The sequence below is a fragment of the Panonychus citri genome, unplaced genomic scaffold, assembly GCF_014898815.1.
Source record: "Panonychus citri isolate SS breed McGregor unplaced genomic scaffold, ASM1489881v1 Contig00143, whole genome shotgun sequence".
Taxonomy (NCBI): Eukaryota; Metazoa; Arthropoda; class Arachnida; order Trombidiformes; family Tetranychidae; genus Panonychus; species Panonychus citri.
Window position 1 is genome coordinate 1204433 of NW_026515548.1, and position 23303 is coordinate 1227735.

General features: G+C 29.2%; 3 protein-coding genes across 4 annotated transcripts; 2 read left to right on the top strand and 1 right to left on the bottom strand.

Moving 5' to 3' along the window:
- Positions 1-2276: 2276 nt before the first annotated feature.
- On the top strand, positions 2277-4199 carry LOC128396172 (segmentation polarity homeobox protein engrailed-like). Of its 2 annotated transcripts, none has more exons than XM_053356712.1 (3): positions 2277-3173; positions 3325-3439; positions 3559-4199. In XM_053356712.1, exons 1-3 carry the CDS (start codon positions 2402-2404, stop codon positions 3857-3859), a joined length of 1188 nt encoding a protein of 395 aa, XP_053212687.1. In that variant the 5' UTR covers positions 2277-2401; the 3' UTR covers positions 3860-4199. The 2 variants fall into 2 exon arrangements, with proteins under 2 accessions (XP_053212687.1, XP_053212688.1); XM_053356713.1 differs by having other exon boundaries at positions 2282-3167.
- A 16753-nt stretch (positions 4200-20952) lies between these two features.
- LOC128396182 (recQ-mediated genome instability protein 1-like) lies at positions 20953-22090 on the top strand. Its single transcript, XM_053356723.1, has 2 exons — positions 20953-21135; positions 21264-22090. Exons 1-2 carry the CDS (start codon positions 21046-21048, stop codon positions 21846-21848), a joined length of 675 nt encoding a protein of 224 aa, XP_053212698.1. The 5' UTR covers positions 20953-21045; the 3' UTR covers positions 21849-22090.
- LOC128396180 (uncharacterized) lies at positions 22001-23302 on the bottom strand. The gene is made up of 2 exons (XM_053356721.1): positions 23145-23302; positions 22001-22971 (listed from the first exon to the last, which is right to left on the bottom strand). The coding sequence occupies exon 2, from the start codon at positions 22796-22798 to the stop codon at positions 22064-22066; it is 735 nt and encodes a 244-aa protein (XP_053212696.1). The 5' UTR covers positions 22799-22971; positions 23145-23302; the 3' UTR covers positions 22001-22063.
- Between the last annotated feature and the right edge of the window lies 1 nt (position 23303).

A 23303-nucleotide genomic window follows, 5' to 3' on the forward strand; every position in this document is an offset into this window, starting at 1 on the left:
ATAGGGTGGTGAAGATGATCATAGATGATTATGAGAAGAAGATGATGATGATGAATAGAGACAAAACTGATAGAAACTGATAATTGGCACACCAAAGGTACACGAACCCACGGAGGGTAACGAGTAAAGGGCTACGAAGAAAATTCTCTTTCTTATCTTTCTTTTTTTCTCTTTTTATTCTAAAGTTAAGGGTTACCTTTAACTCGATTATCTTCGCTTCTATGATTCTCTCTCTCTCTCTCTCTCATCGTCATCATCTTCATCTTCTTTCTTTTTCTCTCTCTTTTATTTCTCTTGTTTATGTTTTTGTTTTGTTATTTTTGTAAGTTGAAAGTTCACCTTCAACCTCCTATCTGTTTATCTGTTACCTGAGGGTGACCCTTTTTCATGACAACATTGAATGACCAACAGCTCCTTTGCTGATTGTTTATACACAGAAAACTAGTAATCATATGTACATACAGACCTTATAAGAAGATGAGGAAGAGGGAGGATGAGGATAACTAATTTAAGGTTAAACAATAACAAAAAGGAACCACAATGTACATGGGAGACCCTTGACCCTTGAGGAGAGACTTTTGTTTTGGGTCCATAGGGAGAAAGAAATTTTCTCTCTCTCTCTCTCTCTCTCTCTCTCTCTCTGCTCTCCTCCTTCCTTCTCTGCCTTTTTCTTTTGTTCTCTCCAATTATTATCATCATCATTATTATTTCTCATCTTCTTCTTCACCTTTTTCTACCTTTAACTTAGTGACTTTCTATGTTGACGGACATTCAAAGATGTACCTTTGAATTTTTGACTTTCTAAAACCTTTCGATTACCTTAACTAATACTAATTGCTGTTCATTTTTCCCATATAATTGGTTCATCCTATTATCGTCTTACCTGTATCGTTACCTTTTGTTTCTCAGGTAATAAAACTTTTTGTCCCAAACAAGGAGAAGAGGGAAAAAGATATCCAAAAGAAAAAAGCATCTCAAATGATAAGAAAGAGAGATACTGATGATAATGATGACAATCTATGGTGATAAAGGTCAGAGTGGACATTGAGTTGATGGGGGGTTAGGGTGGTCAAAATGTTAACCACCCACAAAGGTCATAACCAACCACAGAAATGAATGTAAGACATTTTTATACATGATGTTTATTGGTAAACTCATGATGGTCACTACAGCTTTTAAATAGGATCATCATCATCATCATCATCTTACTTGACCATCGGTGAACAAAATAATAAAAATGTTTTTCCATAGGTAAGAGTCTTATCCCCCTAAGGGCATATATATAACAAGCAAGCAAAAGGTAAGCAAAGTTACCTGTAAATATATAAAGCAAAGTAAAGTTTTGTCAACTTAATGAGAAAACAAAAAGTTGGACAAAAATCAGAAGCTTAATGATTTTATTACAGAGATAAAATAATAATAAAAGAACCAGAAATTCAAACTGGACATTAAGATGGACACAACAACAACCTAATGATTGAATATGAACCAAGGTCATTGTATTGTGTGTACGTATTTGTATTTCCAGTCTTGACCATTTCCTTAATTACCTTTTAATTTTTGTTTCTCTTCACTGTGAGAAATTATTTCCATCAACAATTATTCAACATTAATCATAAGCTTATTATCATCTCAATCAAAATCCCAAACTGAAAATAATAACAACACAATAATAATTAAAGTTAATTTCCAGTAAGAGAATGAGTAAAATAAAAAAAAAATATTCAATTTCGGTTGAAAAAAAAAGATATTAAATATTATTATCATAAGAAAATGCTATGAAAATATAAAGATAACAATTTACCTGTGTGATTAGCTGATGATTATTATGGTGAGAGATTATAATTATCATCTTACCAATCAATCACCCAAGGTAAGAAAATGCTATTAAAAGTAAAACTAATATGATTTATCAATTACAATCAATCGTTTGATGATGATGAAAATTTAAGGTTTCACTAACGTATCGGTGGCCAGTTTGGTTTACGATCTCATCCTGAATTACTGACCAACACCAAAGGTAACATGAAGGTAGATGAACAATTTTTTACGATGATAATTATGTTAACTTTATTGGGAAATAATCATTATCTTCAATCATGAATCAAATTGATGAGAGAGAGAGAGTAAGAGAGAGAGAGGGAGAAGATTATCTTCTTTCTGTATAGAAGAGAGAAAGAGAAAAGGAGAGAGAGAAGATGAAAGAAAGAGAAGATAGAACAACCAATGAGAGAGAAGATGATAAGTGAGTGCGCATGAGAAGTTGATATGTTGAGTTTGTTTTTCATCTTCATCTTCATCTCTCTCAGATTTTTATTCATTCAGTTGAATTCTGTTGAGTTAAGATAACCCACCATCTCCCACCACCACCAGACACCACACTCACAACACCCACACTCACATGATGGTGTCTGCAGTGTTTTCCACCACGAACTCAATAAAGAGTTTGAAATTTTCAATCTCCAACATTTTATCACCAGAATTTGGTAAAAATATTGTCACGACTCATAATCATAACTGTACATCACCAATTACAAAGTTAATCGCATCAACATTACCACAATCACCATCGTCAACATCAATTAAATCATCTTCATCTCCATCACCAACCAAAACAACAATTAAAACAAAACCATCACCAGTCAATTCACCAGAATTGAGGAAAAATATTGTGAATTCTCATCATCATCATAATCATAATCATCATCATCACCATCATCATCAGTGTAAATCATCATCTCTATCATCATCTTCATCTTCATCCTCATCGTCTACAAAATCATCTTCACCACCAGCACTTTCCTTAACCAAATCAAGTTCATCACCTTCATCACCTTCATCAATTAAATCATCATCATCTTCAAAGTGTATCAATACATTAATTAATTTATCCACATCTACAACAACTAATCATCCTTTTGATCAATTAAATAGTAAAATAAATAATAAAAAACGTTCATTGGATTGTGACAGTGAAAGTGACCAACATTTCAAAAAAAGTCGAACCTCGTTCAATAATAATGAGCGGGATGATGATTCCGTGTGCTCAACCACCTCCGATGGATCGAGCCATCGCCAGGTAACCTCACCCACCTCAGCAATTGTTAATAACTCAAATTACCCTGCATGGATTTACTGTACAAGATACTCGGATAGACCTTCATCAGGTAATGGTAATAATAATTGAATTTAGTTTAGGTGATCATCTCTTGGTGTTATCATTTAGTGAATTGAAAATATTTAATATTCAACTGATAATTACCTGTGCCTTTGAATATCCCAGTTGAAACTAATTTTGATTTTATGTTTTACTTTCTCGTAAAGGTCCAAGATCGAGAAAATTAAGAAAAAAGGACAAAAAAGCCGATGAGAAAAGGCCTCGAACAGCGTTCACAGCCGAGCAATTAGCGCGATTGAAGCAAGAATTCAATGATAACAAGTAAGTAACAATTGAAACAATTTTCTTTTCCTCTTTTCTTGTTAATCTCTCAATCATCGAAACTAATTGTCAATTGATTGTCTTTCTTTCTCCATCCTTTGATGACAATTGTGTTACAGATATTTAAATGATAAACGTCGTCAAGCATTGGCACGAGATCTTAAGCTAAATGAATCTCAGATTAAAATTTGGTTCCAAAATAAACGAGCCAAGATTAAGAAATCAACCGGCTCACGTAATCCATTGGCTCTTCACCTAATGGCCCAAGGGCTTTATAATCATTCCACCATGGAAAAGGAGGATGGAGAAGAAGACGAAGATGATGATAATGAAGATGTTGTCGATGATGATGAAGATTCTCAAGCTTTTTTCCCTTCTTCCTCTTCTTCAACGACGAAAAAAAATTCTTCATATTTGTAACCATAGATGAACCAAATTAATTTATTTACCTGTATTTAAAAAAGAGACTGAGAGAGAGAGAGAGAAAGATACTGAATGAAACAAGGATGATGATTAGATTAATCTAATCGTTAATCCCTTCTAAATTATCATCTGTAATATTTGATTATCATCAGGATTTTAAGTTGATTACCAAAACTTGATATATTATTAAGATAAACTGATCAGCAGGGAAGCAAATAACATTTTGATTTACCAAGTTTCCAATGACAATGTTTACCTTTGTTTGTTTATTTGTTAACATGTTAATAATAATAAAGGATTATCATCATGTAATCATGATGATGATGAACTTTTTTTTTGAATCCGATAATCTTACGATAAAACTAATTAAATGATAAAAGATTAATTCTAAAATGAGTAATCAAAGTTAAGTGTGTTTTGACAGGTTAAGAAACGCACCTACATGATGAGAATACAGGTAAAGAGATGAGGATGAAGATGAAGATGAAGATGATTATAAGATAATCCTTACAATTTGTTTCTTTTTTTTTGTTCGTTATTCTTTTGGATTGAAAGTGTCAAACATCCCATTTACCTGTCTAATGATAATTTCTACCTATGTTCCAACCTATGGGACACACCCAATTAAATTACCTTTCATTTGATTGGCTTTAAGTTTCCATTGATATTGATTAGCTGAATTGTTGAATATATCAAAATAAAAGGTATCAACAAACAATAGTAACAGTAACACAAAACCCTAGACACATGACAAGAAGACATGATTGCGTGATTGTCCTTAAATTGTAATAAAGATGATGATGATGATGATGATGATCATCATCATCATCATATCATGATTATCATCATGAGTAGGAAGCAATCACCTTAAAATAATGTTACCCAGCATGACACCAATTAAGGTAACATTGTAAAAATATATTCACCATTTTCAAGTTTTTTACCTTTACATTCACGTAGATGTAATAATAATCAGTTAATTGTTGATCACAAAATGCTATACAATTTGTTGCTCTTGTAATTGTTTACCTCATCTCTGTGTTATTGGCTTGATTGTTGTAATAATTGTAAATTGATTTGTTAATGGTAATCAGCTAATCACAAATGATAATCATAAATTAAAGGTAAGAGCAAAAAACTTTTACATGTAAAAAAAAATAGTAAACATTTACAGGTAATAATTAGATAATCACATAAAGATAACAAAGTTAATCATTTAATTTACATTTACAATTACAATTTATCCTTTAAGAAATTAGTAATCACAATATTACATAATCTATTTGGTATAAATATCCCAATGATTAAGTTAATTGTTGTTGAGGTTTTTGCTTCTCTTTGCAAATCTAATTTAAACTTTTTTTTTTATTGTTAACTTTGCTTTTTATTATCATTGGTAAACTTGTATACAACTAATGATAAACAAATGATGATGATGATTGTTGCAATTACAAATTGTTGTTAAATTGTAAAAGTAAATCTTGTTAAATCCTATTGGATTAACGGATTAACGGTTCGACCCCTTTGTCCAGGTAAAAGTTGACCCAAAGGGAAACAAACAATAAGGAGAAATTGACTTTATGTTGACAAGTTTATGATGAATTTGAAAAGTTTTTCCCTTTAAAATGTTGGTCATCAATTGAGTATCATTGCGATTTTTGTTACTCCTCATCTTCATATTGGATGAGAGAGAAAACTTGTTCATCATCATGATGAAGATGATTATCCTCATCTCTTCATCTTTATCATCTTGTTGTAAATAATATTATTATTAATATAATAACATTGTGAGATCTTCATCAATGTTTAATGGTAAAAACTTTCATTCGTAAGCCCTAACATTTGAATGGTAAGGGTGAAGGGACCACCAAACAAGTTAAGGACCCACCAGGTAAGATGAGAGATGCACTCACAAGATGATCTAATCTTGTGAGGCCAAAGAGAGAGAGAGAGAGAAAAGAGAAAATGATGATAAAGATGATGATGATGTCTGGTTTGGGTGCAAAAAAAATTTCGCCTCAGGCAAAGTTTACATTGAAAGGTATGAGCTCCTCTCTCTCAAACCTGATTCTCAACATGTTACCACCCCACTCTCTCTGTCTCCCTCTCCATCTCTCTCTCTCTCTATGGTGAAACTAGTTTGCAAACAACAATCTCCTATGTCTCTCTCCCTCCTCTCATCTTTATCATCATCTCCTTTACAAAGAAAACACGCTTTTCTCATCATCATCATCATCATCTTTTCATCCTCATCACCCAAACTCACCTTTAGATTTGTTGTTTTTTTTTTGCTTCTCGAAACAAAAAACCAGCAACAATTTCGGGTCACTTTATTTTCAATTGTTAATCATCTTGATTTGTTTATCTTAATTGCTGTTTATTTTAATTCTCAATGATTAAGATGATAACCATTGATATTATTTACTGTTTATCTTTTTGACAATTTAAATTGTTCAACAATTGATTGTTGATCAACTTGACATTGAACAATAATCACTTAGTATTAATTTGATTTAAACATTGAACATGATAACCTTTTGTTTGCTAAATTATTTCACAATTAAGGTTAATTATTTTACCAACAATTTAAATCATTAATTGTTTATACGGATATTTGCATTTGTATCTTGATCAATGGTTATGATTAATTACTTATTTGAAAATCTTACAATTTAGTTTAAATAATTAACTGATTTAGTTTATTGATAAGGGATGAAACTAATTAACTAATTAAAGGGTTTGTGTTAACAGTTAATTCAATTGTTTAATGTGGAAACAATTTAATCAAGGTTAACTAATTAATAGGATAATATTAGTAACTTTCATCAACAATTAATCGGATGCATAATTAATTTAATGGTTATGTTAATTGTTGGTTATATTAGGAATTATTAAATTTCTTAATCATATTTAGTTAATTAATGATAATCATCACAAGGATTTTAATTTTCTTCCAATACAAAACCAATTGATTAATTGTTTCTAATCAACTTTATCCTTGATTATCAAGTAACAATTAACTCTGCCCAAAGTGTTACAATCAAACTCACCAGCTATTAAATTGGGAAAATTAATTTTCTCTATAATCATTTGATTGTTGTTAATTTAGTTTCTCTTAATTGTTGTTGTTGATTTTATTTCAATGTTTATCCAATAATAATATTAATCCGAACACTTAATTTACAATCAAATCCGGTAATAAATTGTCTTAATTACTATTAAGACAAGAAAAATCGTAAGCAATTTAATTAGATGTTGATAAGATCATTAAAAGATAATATAAATTATCATCATCTTCATCATCATCATCATCATGATTTAAACTGAATTAAGAAAAAAAAGAAAACAATTATCAACTTTAATCATATTCTCGATTAAGCAATTTACCTGATATATAACTGAATTAAGTGATGATTATGATTATCAAAGGATAATTACTATTAACAGGTAATTCATTGTGATGATTTAATAATAGTAATAATTACTAATCACAATTATCTTTAATTTTTCTCTTAATTAATCATCAAAATGATGTGACAATTAAACAACAACTGAACACAATGTATCAGGTTAATTGTGATCTAGAAAATGTTTCAATCATCAATAATCAAATTTAATCATTAACTCGGCCAATTGTTACTCTTTTTTAATTGTAACCATTGAACTGGATTAAAAGTGAGAGAGAGAGAGAGCAAAGAAATTGATTAAATTTAATGATAAAATTAAAGTTAATTTAATTAACTTGATAATCACCTTACCTGCTACTTGTCTTGTTTATTTACAGGTAACAGTAGCCATTAGTTGAGAGTATAAACTTTTAATTATCATCATAATCATAATCATAATCATTAGAAAATTGTTAAATCCTCTTAAAGATGATGATGATGATGATCAAGGATGAAGATGATGATTAAGATGAAGATTATCATGATGATGATGATGATGAAAGAGGCAGAATCAATTTCCGTTTTCAAGTTTTCTGCTTTACTTGTTAATCTTTTTCTTAATCTTAATCCTGTTAGAAAATTTTTTTTTCGCAAAATTTGTCAACCATTAATATTTTTGTTTCTTTTACCTGTCATCACCTTTCATCTTCATAACATCATATTTACCTTTGTTTGTCTGTCCACTAATTGTCCATCATCATATCCATCATACTCAAGGGAAAAATATCAATTTCATTTGCCTTTAAACTCTGTAAGGTTAATCAACTCCAATCTCCTTTTTTATCATTTCATCTGACCAATTGACTGACCAACGATAATGACAATTATTATTATCAATTATTTATTTTTATCTTAAATCAGTTATTCAATATGTGGTTTCTTTGTTTTCCCGCCAAATTGTTTGACCAACAACAAACTTGACCGATTACCTGCCAATTAACTTAATCCAGTTTAAATGTCTTATCAGTTAACTTTCAATATTATCAACAATTGATATAACTTTTTTTTTCCAGGTAAAATAACAATTATCATCTTCATCTTAATGATAACAATTAGATAAAGATAATCGTAAGGGAAACAATTTGAAAATTGTCACCGTTGATAATCAACCATTGGATTAAGATTAAAGTTGCTTGGACAGCCAAATGACCTGAGGTCATTTTCATATTATCCTTGAGCAAGAATTGTAAACAACTAATATATAAACCTATGAGTTTACCTTTTGGAAATATGATATCATGATAATCACAATTATCTGAATAAATATCATGGTGGTTTCATTAATGAAGATGTGCCTCTAATCTTAATCTTAATCTTAATCTTTAATCATTTACCTGGTGGCTTAATGATTAGTATCAATCTCATTATCGAAATGATGAAATTTAATTATTCATTTTCATTTATCCCTTAAAATTTTCATCATCATATTTGATTACAACGAAAGTTTAAATTTCCAAACTAATTAATGTTGTTAATTATCAAAGTGATGATACTAATTAACTAAACTAATCATTAACTAAATCGAAACAATTTAAAAAAAAAAAGTTTTTCATTTCTATTGGATTAACTTGTCCTGTACTTATCCTTGTTGATTGTTATCAAAAATTAACTTTAATTACAATCTAGTCAATCTACAGGATTGATTAATTAAATTACAATTGATTAACTTTCTGTGACTCTTCACACAATCAACCATAAAAAAAATATTAATTGCAATTAAATCGTTATAATTAATTAGCTTTTTTCTTATCATCAAATTTGCTTTTCCAATTGCAACAACAACAACTACAACTCAATAGATTGTCATTTAATTATGACAACACAATTAATCAATCAACGAGTTAATCAATCAGTCAATATATTGATAAGTTAATTAATTAAAGTTTAAAAAGTGTTGGAGTAAATAAATTATGATTAACTAATTATGTAAATTGTTTGGCAAGAAAGTAAAAAAAAAAGCAACTTGAAAAGCCAATAAATATTATCAATCTATTGATTTACAATAAGATCCGATTAGTGATTTGATTGGTAACAATTAACTGATTTGAGGAAAAGGAAAAACAATAAATAAATGAATAAACAATCAAGTAAATCAGTTGAACAATTAAGTTAATCCAGTGGAGAAAAAGGAAAGTTAATTACAATTACCTGTTTTTCTCGCGCCCAGGTAACTCTGTTTTTCACCAACAAGATAACAATAGGTAAACCAAAAAGGTAATAGAACAACAATTAATTGTTATGGTAAGAAAACTGTAAGACTAACAACTAAATTAAATGATAATCTTAATCATAATCTAACAATTTATGTAGCAAAACTAATTACCAGTTGTAAATAGAGTCACCTTGATGAATGAATAAAAAATTAAATCATTGACTAGAAAATGATGTTACCTTTACATAGAGAGAGAGAGAGAGAGTGAGAGAGGCCTCATAATGAGAAGATAAACTTTTTCTCTCTCTCTCAATTTTCCTCTTCCTTTTCATCCTCATCACCATTCAGATCATCTTCTTACTCTCTCTCTCTCCTTTGTTCCTCCTCCTCCTCTTCCTTTTCATCCTCCTTCCACCTCCACCTCCTCTCAAGTTCAAACCTCCATGTAAACTACAAGATTAATTTCACCTTAATCACCATAAGGTTAAGTATAGAAGATGAAGATTGAATCATCTCTCTCAGTGTTAATCTCTTATCCTCTCAAAATCATAATCATAATCATATCAAGAGGCTTAAGATAATAACGATAACCAATAGGGACTAAATTTGAAACTCGAAAATCCTTCAAACCTTCAATTACTTTTTCATGAGGATCAATTTTGTTATCATTTATGAATTCATGATGATGATGATGATGTTTTTTTCTCATTCTAAATCCTAATAAGAAAATGATTAATCTCATCTTGATTTAGTTTCTCATCTAAATTGTAAACACCAAAGGATGACAATAAGCTACAAGCCTAACCCCATATTCAAAATCTCATCCATTTCATCATCATCATCATCATAATCTTCATCATAATCTTCATGATTGTCAGGATTATATTAGATTCTGTAATAATATAGTTAAAGGTTACTGATTCAAATTAACTGATTCACGCCCATGATTTCATTCAATTGAAACGTCCTTGGGTATGAATTAATTGTTCACTATATTAATCATGATAATATGAAGGGAAGTTTTTTTTTCTGTTGTTAGATATTCAAAGCTAATAACAAATAATAACAATTAGATTTAGTTTGTTACGATGTTGATTGTTGGTTTGATGATTATGTTGATGATGATTAAGATTGAGAAGAAGCAATTAAATTGGAGAGAAGGCAGAAAAATTATTATTATCATGATGGAAACAACGGAAGAATGAATTTTAATCATCAAGATAATCATCGTAACTAAATTAAGTTTGTTTCTCTCTCTCTCAAACAATGTGTAACAATTTACTAATCATTAACTATATTGTTTGTTAATTGTCAGTTTTCATCTTGAATTTGTGATAGACTTTTGGTTAAAATTTGATCTTCTTTTAATTAGATTCAAGGTGATTAAGGTTGAACCAGAAAAAAAGAAAAAGGTAAATTACAATCAGAACGATAATCATCAATTCTGTCAATTTAATCATCATCATCATCGGGCTTGGATAATTAATGTTTTCCTGATCAACTATTCAGGCTATTCCAGGGTGTTGATTTATTATCCATGGTTGTAATTACCTGAGCAACCAGATTATTATCACAATTGATACTTGATATGATTATCAAGATTGTTAACTTTTTTTCTGGTTACTTTTTAATCAACCAATCAAGTTAATCAAAAAAACTGGTTCCAGGTAAATTGAATTGGTGGACATGCTCAGAAATTGTATTATCGTTGATGATGATGAAGATGAAGATGAAGATGATGAAGATGATAGGATGATGTCTTCTTCATCAATTATCCTCAAATTACAGGTAAAAAAATCCAGGTAACAATTAATTCATTGTGATAAACAAGATAATCAAATGTTTAGCTTTGCAAATGAGTAAATTAAAATGCAAACTTATGACATTTTGTCTTAATTGTTGCTGATTGCAAATGATTTACAATTTGTTTTGATTGTCAGTAAATTGTGTGTGTGTTTGTGTTGATAATTTAATTGTTGAATTAACTTTTCTTGTGTTCTCTTGTTTAATTGTTAATTGATATTTAGAAAAACTTTTTTCCTTTTCTAGTTGAGAAAATCAAGTTTCTTGTTAATCAACGTCGCGTGTATTTAATTTGATTAACAATTAACTTACTTTTCCATTTAAATTGTTGATTTACAAATTTACTCAACGAAATCAGTTGACAGTTGTTAACGTTTCTTTATGATTAACTTAATTTAGTTACAATTAACTTTGTGTATAAGATAATCAAGTTTCCCTATGTCATGTAAACCTTGAAAAAAAAAGTTATTTAAATATTCAAATTAATTGCTGGAGATAATTGTGATTAACTAAATCAGTTTCAATATTTACTTTAATTTAATTAACAATTAGTTAATCCGGTTTGGTTTATAAACTGTTAAGTGTGAATGAGAAACTTTTTTTTCATAATTTATTGATTGCTGGAAAGGTTTGATTAATCTGTTGATATTTAATGTTCATTAATCACAATTAACACCAATGATTGAAAATGGTATTGACAATTAACTTTATAAATTTATAACAATCAACTAAATCAATTGTATAACCTGATTGATAACAAGTTATGACAAAATTGACCTAATATTTTAATCACAATTAACTTTCAACAGCCAATCCCAGAAAAAAAAAGTTCAATTGAACAATTTAATCTTTTAATTGTTAATCAACTAAATGATAATAATTTCAACAAATTAATCAATCAACCCTGAAGGTTAATTTAATTTCAATTGATGGACATTAAGCAAATTGATCAAACCTTTTTTTCATCATTTTAATCATCATAATCATCATCACAAACCAGTAACAATTAACTCAATCAACTGAATTACATGAAATATTTATTATTAACAACAATTAACTTTTAAATTTCCTGTAATCCATAAATTTAATCACAATCACAATCAACCAACAAACAAACAACAATAACACATTAAATTGTTATGAAAAAAAAGGTGATTAGTTAAACAAATCACTTAATCCAGTTATTACAATCAACTGAATCGGATTAAACAATTTAAATACCTTAAAGCAATTGTGATAATCACAATTAATCAGTATCAATCTAATTTACTAATAACTGATCCTTAAAATTTGAATTGAAATAGTTAACGACAATTTAAACTGATAATCTGATGATGATCGTTAATTGTACTGATTGTGGTGCTTTAAATTGTAGCAAATGAGCAGGTAATTAAATCTAATCACTTTAACCGGTGTAATATCAATAATTGGATCAAAATTTAAGGATAATCTTTGAATCGATTAGCCAGAAACATAATCAATGTGTTGTTGAATATTGAATTTGTTTCTATGACAATGAATCAGATAATACAAAACATATTGATGATATTTTGATGAGACTCATGAGATGATGATGAAAATGTATTATTAATGATATCAAATGAATTACAGAGGGAAATTGAATTCACAAGAGGGAGAAGGTGGGAGATGTCAAAGGAGAGAGAGAGAGAGAAATTCTTATTCTCATCTTTCATTCAGAATCATTCATTATCATGGTGATAATGATATTTTGTCAAAACGATTTGAGGTAAATATTTTATTTACCATAGAGGAAAAAGAAAAGGTTCCTCAGTGATTTTCAGAATTTCTTTTCATGAAGAGAAAGAGAGAATCATCTGAACCATGAACAAGAAGATGAATAATATATATGAAGAGAGAGAGAGAGATGATGATGATGATGATGATCATTTTACCATGAAAAATTTTCTCTATCCTTTTACTTTTCTCTATGAATAATTTTTTCCACATTCGGAATTCTTGGAAATAAAATCTGAGGTTATATTGTAAGTACGATTGAATTTGATTCAGCTGAACCACCATGAAGAGATTATATATTCAATTGGAGATGTCATTTCTGATTGAACAATTTATATTGCAATAAATTAAGACTAAATTTCAGATTTAATTGTGATTCAAGTTAATCATCTGTTTGTTTGCATGAAAAAACATGAGTCACAAAAATTAGCACAAATTGTTACCTGTGTTACAATGTTACTAATTGTTGTCAATTGTATTGTTGTTGTTGATAATTTCTGTTCAACAATTAACATAATCAATGGTGTAAATGATTTCAACGCTTTCACTTTTGCCAATCAGTAAACATGATTAGGTGAAAATGATTAATGATAATTATTTTTAGGAATCGGTTTAATTACAACCAGCAGTTAACTAGAAAGTTATCATGATGATAATAATGGTAAGATGCAAATGATGATCAACAAGATGATGATAATCATGATGATGATGATGATGAGGGTGAAGATGGAGATGGGAAATCGTGAAGATGAGGATGATAAAGGTAAAAGTTGATGATATTATTATCAATTGTTGATATTGAAAAATAGTAAAACTTTTTCCTATCTAAACATTGAGATTGTAATTGATTCTGATGATTTATGAAACTTAAATTAACAATTCAATTTAGTAAATTGTTAATCATGATGATTAATAACAATCGGATTAATAAATTATCCAATATCAAAAGTATAATATTTGATTAGTTGGACAATCTAATTGTTCAAGATGATAATCAAATTGTTTGTTTGTTATCATTTATTTTCACTAGACCAAAAGATTCAATTGTGTTTACTTAATGTCAACAAATATCATCATTAGGATGATGATGAGGATGAAGATGAGGATGAAGATGATGAGGATAACTGTTATGTTGGTAAAGTGTTAATTTTATCTGTCATTGGATAAGATAATTTATTAAATTGATATCAGAGTTTAATTTGTTGCTGTTTGTTTATCAATTGTTGGTGGGATGATAACGGAAACGGAAATGATAACCAACCCTGATGATGAAAAAAAATGAGAAAATATTTGATTAGACAAACAGCTTAATCGAGAGGAGGAAAATGATGATGATGATGATGATGATGAAGATAAGGGATTATCTTTATGGTGATGTTACAAATGATGAGGATGAGGAGAGATGATAAATTATCTTTTCCATTCGAGTAGAAGATTAAATTGAAAATTTCGAATTCTTTTTGTTCCAATTGATATTTTTATCAATTCTGATGATGATGATCTTTAGCATCGATAAAGTTGATTATCGAAATTTAATAATATCTTTATCTTTTTAGAATCAGTTTGATTTTCGAACAATTTATCAACTATTTTGATTTGGAATTAATTTTTCTTCCCTCAATCAACAATCGTATTGATTTTTAATTAGTGATTCAATTCTGTAATTAGTCAATTATCATGATCATGTTTACCTTGAGCAAAGTTTCATGTTGTTGTTGTTGTTACTTTTTTGTTTATTTTCATCATTTTGACATGAACTAAGGTGTGTCCAGTGTAAAGATCATCTTGACCATCATCTTAATCAATTCATCTTAAATTTCAGAATCAATTTAATCAATTGATCATCAAAATTAAGGTGCACTTGCAATTGATTAACCAAATTATCATTGAGATGAAAAACTTTGCACTCAATTGATTGTAAAAAAAAATAATAATAAAAAGTTATCAATGAAATTTGAATAAATGAAAACTTTTCACCTTAACAATCAACGTAACCCAAAACAAAAAGTACAATTGAAAGTTAATCGTTTCCAAGCAATTAAGTAAATTGTCTGAACAAATAGTAATAATAAACATTGATTATGGATGAGAGGATATATTAATATGATTACAAGTTGGTTGTAAATCAACAACCATTGCGAATGAGAAAAACAATTAACGATTAACTGTTATACCGAAGATACAAATCAAGAGTTAATCACACTGTAGACACTCATCTATATAAATCCAATGGAATCAGAATGATTAGTAAATTGTTGACATGAGATTTAATGGTAAATGAATAAACTAATGATTCCCAGTGAAGATGAGGGATAATAATCAATCCCAATACTCACACAGGGAGTTAAGAGGTGGTTAAATTTGATAAGCTAACGGTAAATGATTAACAAGCATCAACAGTGAGAGTTGTAAGTGTGTTGACAAGTCATAATAATAAAACATTATCACAATAAAATACAATCAATGTCAACAGATAATTTATTATCTTGTTAACCGGAACAAGAAAAGATAAACCTTTAAATTGTTTCCTTTTTAATGGAGAGAGAGAGAAACAAAAAAGAAACTTTTTTTTTCGAATCCATTATTTTCTCTCTCTTTCTTTTCTTTCTTTCACCGATCTAATACTTCATTCATATGGATGATTATATAATAATATCCATGTAAATATCCATGTGATTATGATTTAACTTGTTGGTAGGATGAGAAGATGATGAAACTAAATTAAAATGGTTCTAATCTGGGAGATTGAAGATAGAATCGGATCATTAAGTTGCCACACTATTTAATCTTGAGCTTTAGGTTGTTTTTGTTGATGATGTTAAAGTGATTCTGTTGATTAGGTTGATGATGATTCTCACTGGAGTCTTGATGATGTTGATGGTTTTCTAAATGCTTTTGTGGATAAAGTGTGTTACTAGAAGATAAGGAAATTAGGTTTTCAATGAAATCTCACCGAGTTCTCATCAAGAATCTGTTAGAACTTTTTTTTTCTATTCTTTTCTAGTGATAATATAAGAGAAAGAGAGGTAAACTTATTCTTTTTCTTTTTCTATTCTTCATCCTCATCATCTTTTCTCTTTCTTTCTTTTTTCTTCTTCTTCTCTTCCTTTTTCTTTAAGGTTCTCCTTAAGATCTTGTAAGTTGCTCCAATGTTAACACAGGTCACATTAGAACCTATTCTTGAGATTATAACTTTTTCTACTACGCCTCTTTCTCTCTCTCTCTCACTCTCTTTCTAGGCCTCTTTTTACATGGAAGATAATGATTGAAGATGAAGAAGTATCTTCTTTGTCTAATAATTATCATCTACAACCTTCAGCGATCATATCATAATTTATCCTCATCTTCTTGTGAGATGAAACTTTTACCTCTTCAATTTTGTTACTCGTTTTTTCAGATTCTAAATCTGGATAACTCAATATAATCATCTTACTTTTCCCTCATCATCTTAATCATTGGTCTCTCTCTCTCTCTCTCTCACTCTAGTTGATTGGGATTAGAAGATGCTGATGATGATGATGATGAGAGAATTAAGAAAATATTATAGGAAGAGTGAATTGCATGTATAGGCATTTTGAGAGAGAGAGAGAGAGAGAGAGTAAGATGAGAAGATGATGATAATTATGATGAGACAATCACAAGAAGATGAATTGATTTACAAACTAATGAGATGCTAAATGATAATTTGTCGTCAAATTGATCCTACCTGTTGTCTTTAATGATTTTATTATAATCATCATCAAGTTAATTACTTAAGAATCGCAATGTTAATTGTTAATGTGATGAAGATGATGATTACTACATTGATTATTACATTTTTTCAATCTTTTTCTTATTTTTCATCTTCTACCATTTGATTGATTACAAATGATGATAATGTTTGTGAGGATGATCATGAATTGATTGTGTAAGAAGCAATTTAGAGGGATGAAGATGAAATGATTTGTTAAATTGTGAACAATTTATTGGCTCTATTAATATTATGATGAAACAATTTCACCTTTTCCAGTGTTACCTTTCATGGTGAAGATGAAGATGAAGATGATGATGATGATGCTGAGAAAATAAATACACAGTGATGATGATAATGATGGTGAAGATGAAGAGATGAGGCAATTGATTCACCAGGTATTCAGGTTTATTGTTGCAGAAAGTATTTCATCTTTATCTCATCTTTATCTTCCTCATCTTCTTCATCTTCATGATTGAATGTGAATCATTAGAAATGATGAAGAAAAAAAAAATCATTCCTTTTATCATCTAAATACAATTTAATCTGAAAGGGGATTTACTTTTCTAATCTTAATGTTCAATCTTAATCTTCTAATTTATGTAACAATTAACTTTACCTCTGTTGATATCTAGAGTTAATTATGAGCATGATAATGATGATGATAATTAAATAATTATGGTTAACCAATTTTACTTATTTATCCTCATTACTTTTCATATGAATTACTTTCAATGGTGATAATCGTTTAATCAAATTATTAAATTGCTTCAAGTTAAATGATCAACAACAAGAAATACATGAAGGTAAATATGAATCACAATGAAAGTGAAAACTGAATGATGATAAAAGATGATGATGATGAAAAGCAAGAATGATAAATCATATCAATGGTATTCATCATAATAAATAAAGTTCATAGGTGATGATGATAAAAACATTTGTAGAGGAAAATGATGAGAGAGAGAGAGAGAGAGAGGAAAAGAGATGACAAGATTTTCTCATCCTCATCTTCATCTTCCTCTGTCTCTGTTTCCCTGTCTCTGAATTGTGTTTTTCTCCATGAACTTATAGGATTGAATTCATAAATGATATATAACATGATGAAGAGAGAGAGAGAGAGAGAGAGAGAGAGAGAATGAAGATAGAAAGTGAGTCGAAATGATGATTAGAAGATGAGAATTGGGATGAGGATGAAAAAAAAGTTTCTTCATTTTCGACGCCATTTTTTTTCCTCCTTCTCTTCGAGATGGATGAGTTATCTCATGGAATGTAGTTATTCATCAAGAATCCATACATTTTTATCATAATGATCCCGAGACCCAAATAAACTATTACTCTCACCTCTTCATCAACCTCCCTCTCTCTCACTCACTCCATCATCACCCTCTACATACCTCTAACCCTCATCATCATCATCTCTCTCTCTCTCTCTCTTCACCTCCATTCATCTTTCTACTCATCATCATCCCTGTGACAATATCAAATTGCAGAAATGATATAATATGTAAGAGAAGAAGAAAAAAAGAAAGAAAAAAAAACAAAAATTCTCAGTGATTCTTTTCCACCATGAACATTACCATGAATTGTGATTCGGCCAACAAAAAAAGCTTTGTAATCAAGGTAAGAGTTATGTGTACCAGGGGAGATAATTGAAACACTCAGGTGGAAAAATAAACTTTCAACAATTTAGATTAACTGAAAAATTCATCATGAAAGTTGAACAATCTCAAAGTCAATGGTTATTTTCACCTTTTCGAATTGTTCAGATTGATTGTTATCATAATTATTATTAGAATCATGATCACAATCAAGGTAAGTGGTTAACCAAAATGAAATAATTGATTGAGGTTATCATGTTATCATTAATATGTAACCTTTTTTGTTTCATCTCTTGATTAAATTTGTTGGGATTCATTATTATCATGATATTACCATGAACTATACAACATATAGTTCATATCTATTATATTATCATGTTGTCATTTGTATCATGATGATAATTATGATTACAAAATCCTATAATTAGCTCAAGTTTTGTCAACCATTCAGATCACGAGTTATATCATTATCAACTGAATCTATCGGTAGAAATTCAGTAAACTATGAACAAAGAAAAAAAAAGTTCCATGTAGATATTATCTCTATTTCCATGTGACATTTAATGATGATTATAATGATTACTTGATTATCACGATTCGATTGTTGTGATATTATTATTATCATTATTACCATTGGATTGTTGTAATTACCTTTGACAATTGGTTGATTACATTGAACCAAAAGTGATTAGCTGATTGTTATTATCATTTGAATATTTTTATGATTAGTTGATTGAAGCGAGATATCAATTCATAGGTGATGGGAAAGTTATTTAAATCCATTGAGCAATTAAATTTGATTGTTTTGTCCTCGCTCAATCTAATTTGAAACAATTACAAGTAAATTAGTTGATTGATTTTGTTTTGTTTTTGATTATTCAATGAAATGGATTTTTAGCAAATTCAATTCAATTGTTACTCTAATCTGATTCCTTTTGGTGTGGATTCATTTTGAAATTTGAACTTGGATCATGAATTTTTCATGTTCATGATGATGAGGATGAAAAATGAATACGGTTTTTTGTTAATCATCTTGTGTTTCATTAAGTTTCAAGGGATGAGGTTGGAACCAATCAAGATGATTGACTTGGGTGATAATAAGCCTGTTGAATATAATAACATGAGGATAATCAGGATGAGGATGAAGATAAGAGGATGATCAGGATGATGATGCTACTTTTAACTCCCGAAAATAATTCAATAACTTTAATCTTATTGAATTCACTCCAGGGTCGCCATGTCAACTGATATGTTTACATCATTTCAAATCTAATCTTAATCATGAAAAGATGATGATGATCATCATGAATTCAATGGTTGTCATGATGATGAAAATTCAGTCATGATGATGGGAAAAATTTTCTTTCTGTATGATTAATTGAAACAACGATTGGAAACTTTTCACTCTGATTGTAATAATTAACTTATTTTAAAAAGAAAATCATTCCAATTGAAACTAAATTAAACTGAGAACTTAATTAATTGTATTTGTGTGTGTGTGTGTCACTTTGATTAACTTTATGTGGGCGAAGACAAATTATTGTAATTAACTTAATCATCTTCACTGATTTTATATAATATCTTGCATCTTATTAATAATCGGATCAAGAATTAAATTGTTCAAATAGTCTCACAATTAATTTGATCATTTAAATTGATTAAATTTTTAAAGATGAAGAAATTTGGTTTTCTCGTTCAATTAATATTTCAATTGATTGAATTTAATTTCTTGATTTATTATTTGATTGATTGTAATACAAAGATTAATGATTGCGTGATTATAATCATTATCATCCGTGACTCAATTGAAACTGTGTTGACAGGTAATGAGAAGCTACAATTGTTATTGTTATTATTTACTGGATTATCATGATTACCCTAATTATTAATTGTGATTACATTGATTTTTGCTTTAATTTGGTTGTTTAGGTTTCTAACTTTCTTCATCTATTTCTGCTCATTTTTACCTTATTTCAACTTATTGGTTAAATGGGTGGTTACCTGTGATAACCTGTACAATGTGGGCTTGTATGGGATCATCAATCAATTGTCAAGCTTGATTGTTAATTAATTTACAAGAATATCAAGTTTACTTTTCATGCAAATGGAAAATGTTGATTATCCAATTTAATCTTGATTCGTAAACCAGATTACCGATATTCCATTCAATCTTATCGGTTTAGTTATTATTATTATTATTCTTCTTCTCGATTAATCAATTTATAATCTAGTTCTCATATTAATATATTGATTAAATCATTCGGTTGATCATTTGTTTCCCTAATTGTTGTTAACATCATCGAACTGGATAAATCTGTTCAGTTGAAATCTTTTTATTTTCATCTTTGTCTCTGTTGAATCATTTAGATTTTATCGATTGATTATTTTATAGTTTATTGATTTCTCTAGATTTTTCTTTATATCTTGTCCTTTAATTTGGTTTCCTTTTTCTCATTTAATTGTTAATCATTTTTGATGAAAGTTTAAATTGTTCACAACTTTTGTTTCATTTTCGATCAGCTTCTGCCATCTAGTGTTAACTTTTTGTACTTTTCTTTTTTCGCGGTTTTTCTAAATTCCAAACAGATGATTTTTTTTGTTTTTCTTTTGAAATTTTGTTTTGTCCAATTTGCTTTTATTGTCAACAATTCGTTAATTTATTTGATTGTCACCTTGATTTCTCTCAAATTGTTATTATGTCTTCTTGTGGATCATATTCTTCTCTACCAGTGGCATTAATTAACGATTATAATCTGGATAAATTAAATGGAAATTATTATCTTCAGGTAAGCTTATTGTTACCATTGAGATTTCGGTTAATTTTTCTGTTTCCATTTTCTAAACAATTTAAATTGTTCCATTGGTGATGAATTCTAATTGTTTTTTTGTTTCATTTTTCTTTTTCTAATTTCAGCTTGTGTCGATAAGAGATATTAGTGTTCCACAATTTAATTCTGAGAATGAATTTCTCCGAGTTGATGAGGAGCCGGAAGAAGGTGAAGTCGATGAGACATTGAAGGGAAATAAAAAGCCTGGAATTAAATTAACCCAAAATAAGCCTGAGGCGAAAAAGAAAACAACCAGAATGTTATGTTTAAATCTAAGTGATGGTAAAAATGTTGTTAAAGCGATTGAATATCAACCAATTCATTCCCTTAAAACTGATATTCCCATTGGAAGTAAAATCTTAATCAAAGGTCCAGTTGATGTTAGTTTTAAAGTTTTACTACTTAAACCTGATAATATTCAAGTAATCTCACCGCCATCTCCTGGATTCAAGCCAACAATTAGTAAATCATCACAAAAACCATCCATTGATTCACTCGAGAAAATGGAATCACCAGAATCTAAACCATTTGTAAAACCTTTCCAAGTGTCACCTTGCTTTTCAAATGGTAATATAAAAGGTGATCCCGACAGGTCAATCGTTGACCTTACCGATACAATTGTTGATGATCAAATGATTTTTGATGATCTGGATGATGAAATACTCGAATAATTTAACTGATTCTATCAGTTAAATCATCATTTAGTTGTTTACAATTGAATGATCACCTTTTTGTTTATGGGCAGTGATGATGAATTTCAATTGATCATCATTGGTTAATCATAAGAAAAACCGAATTGATAATCTTGCAAGATTTTGTTGAATTTAAATACTAACATATATTTACTTTATATTAACAAACTAAAATGATTCCATGATCTATTAAATCATTTATAAAGTGTTTTCTCTTGTAATTTGATGTCCTTGTCTTTGGTTGCAAATTTTTCCAATTCTAAGTCACTTGTTTCGGGAACTGAACTTGGCTTTAGAGCGTAAGGGTGAAGTTTATCAGAGAAAATGATTTTACCCTGTAAATCGACAGCGAATTCGTAAGATGTTGGACAGTCCAAAGCTTGTAGAACAAATTTCTCCAGCGTATCTTTCGTTATAAAGGTGCTACTTCGTTCAATATCTTTTTCTATTTGTTTAGAGGCCAAAAATCTATCCTCTTCTTCAGCAGCGATTCGATTAGTTGCATCGATAAGTGCATCATTTTCGAGTTGCTCTCGAATCCAGGCCGTTTTCTCCTCACGACGAATCCTTTGTCTTTCATTTTCCGCATCATTTTCAGCTAAAAGTCTTTCTTGTTCTTCCGCTTCTTTAGAAACTTCCTCAGCACTGAAACCACCCGCAGTCGTTGTCGGCAAATACACTTCCTTGTAAAGAAAAGTTCGTAAAGTTCTTAAACCAGTGAGATAATTTTCTTTGAGAACATCATATTGCTCCTTTTCATCCTCAGCGAAATAAGGAGCCTCTTTAATCACGTAGAGTTTGGAAGGAGCCATTGGATAGTAGATTGGCTTTCGTACTGGTATTTTCCTTCCTCGAGTCCTTCTTTGAAAACATCCACGACTTATAAGCACCAATGGATTAAACGATCTCAACGTAAATGTTTGATTCATTTTCAAACCAAATATAAACAAACTAAATCAAAACCCAAGAAAAAGAAACAAAGAAAACTCCAACCACTCTAAGTAATAACTGTTCCAAGTCAAACACACGGAAAACCAACCAAAACACGATACAATGTCGAATGTAAAGAGATGATCCAAGACAAGTCGAGATTAGAATGAATCTATTAAAACAAATTAAAAAAAAAACAAAACAATCAATGAAAGAACGAGAAAAATTAATTCTAAATGAAAAAAAGATAAACACATGATCTTAAAAATCACTAAAAGAGAATCAAAATTTTCCAAGAGAATAAAACCCAAATTAACCAGCAAATCAACACAAATTTCTACTTACATTCTATCCTAAAGATTCCCAACTTAATTAAAGAAACCAAACAATTAAATATAAAAGAAATTCTCAAGAAATTGATTAAAAAATTAAATGAAATTGGAAAAACAATTGAAATTGAAAAGAAAACAACAAATGGATTCGCTTCTTTATCCCAACAGATGG